This window comes from Echinops telfairi, unplaced genomic scaffold (genome assembly GCF_000313985.2).
Source record: "Echinops telfairi isolate 266 unplaced genomic scaffold, ASM31398v2 ScPeMD7_3509;HRSCAF=4178, whole genome shotgun sequence".
Lineage (NCBI taxonomy): Eukaryota > Metazoa > Chordata > Mammalia > Afrosoricida > Tenrecidae > Echinops > Echinops telfairi.
Genome location: NW_022107407.1, coordinates 17,955,534 through 17,956,726, shown reverse-complemented (window position 1 = coordinate 17,956,726; position 1,193 = coordinate 17,955,534). Strand labels below are relative to the sequence as shown.

Genomic DNA, 1,193 nt, shown 5'->3' with positions numbered 1-1,193 from the left:
GAACAATACTTCTGTTGACCAGATTATGGCCCAAATGAGAGAAATAGAGGCTGAGAAAGAAATGTTAGAATTGAAGTTTAGTGCTATAACAACTGAACTTAGTAAAAAATCAGATGAAGTAGTTCAATTACAGGAGCAGATTAAAAATCAGGATCTGAAGATCCAGAGTCTGGAGACAGCCACCAGTGAAGCTGAAGCCCATGCAGACAATTTGAAGCTGACACTGGAAAGTAGTCAACTAGAAATTGTTAGATTGGAACATCTCAGAGAATTACAGCCTGCATTAGATAAATCACAAAGATGCATAAGCAAAAAGGAAGAAGAAATTATCTCTCTCTCTGACCAACTTTGTGAGAAAGAGGAAATCTTTACTAAACTGAAGGCAGAGATAACAGAACAAGAGAACTCGCTGAAGGCTTTACATACACAACTAGAAATGCAAACTAATGAGCATGATGAGAAGATAAAGGAATTACAGGGAGAACTTGGTGAAATGAAGCAAAAGCTCGAAGAGAACAAAAAGGAAAATAAAAGCAACCAAATACAGAGGAAGCTTCAAGCTGCCCTTATTTCTCGAAAAAGAGCACTACAAGAAAACCAAGATCTCCGAGAGGAGCTGTCTTTGGCCAAAGATAGCATTGACCATCTTACCAAGTCTCTGGCAGATACAGAAAGCCAAATGTCTGCTCAAAATAAAGAAATAGATACATTCTCTGAAACCTTAACTCTTCTTCAGGAAGAGAGAAACAAACTCATAGCAGAAATGGACAAGTCTCTACTGGAAAATCAAAGCCTTACTGGCTCTTGTGAAAGTCTGAAACTAGCTCTAGAGGGTCTTACTGAAGACAAGGAAAACCTAATGAAGGAAATAGAATCGTTGAAGTGTTCTCAGATTGAAGAAAACACTGAGTGGCAAGAGAAACACAAGGAGCTACAAAAAGAGTATGAAATTCTTCTGCAGTCCTATGAGAATGTTAGCAATGAGACAGAAAGGATTCAGCATTTGGTAGAAGCGGTGAGGCGGGAGAAGCAAGAATTATATGCCAACTTGAGAAACACAGAAACGCACAAGAAAGAAATAGAAAAGCAGTTGCAGGAAGCTGAGCAGGAAAAGGAGGAGATGAAAGACAAAATGAGAAAGTTTGCTAAGTCTAAACAGCAGAAAATCTTAGAGCTAGAAGAAGAGAATGATC

General features: G+C 38.6%; 1 protein-coding gene across 1 annotated transcript in view; it reads left to right on the top strand.

The window, feature by feature from the left end:
• Positions 1-1,193, top strand: part of GOLGB1 (golgin B1) — a 60,875-nt gene that overhangs the window by 31,138 nt on the left and 28,544 nt on the right. The window contains exon 10 of the mRNA XM_045294229.1: positions 11-1,191. Coding sequence (XP_045150164.1) covers positions 11-1,191 — 1,181 coding nt within the window. The remainder of the gene's footprint in view (positions 1-10; positions 1,192-1,193) is intronic.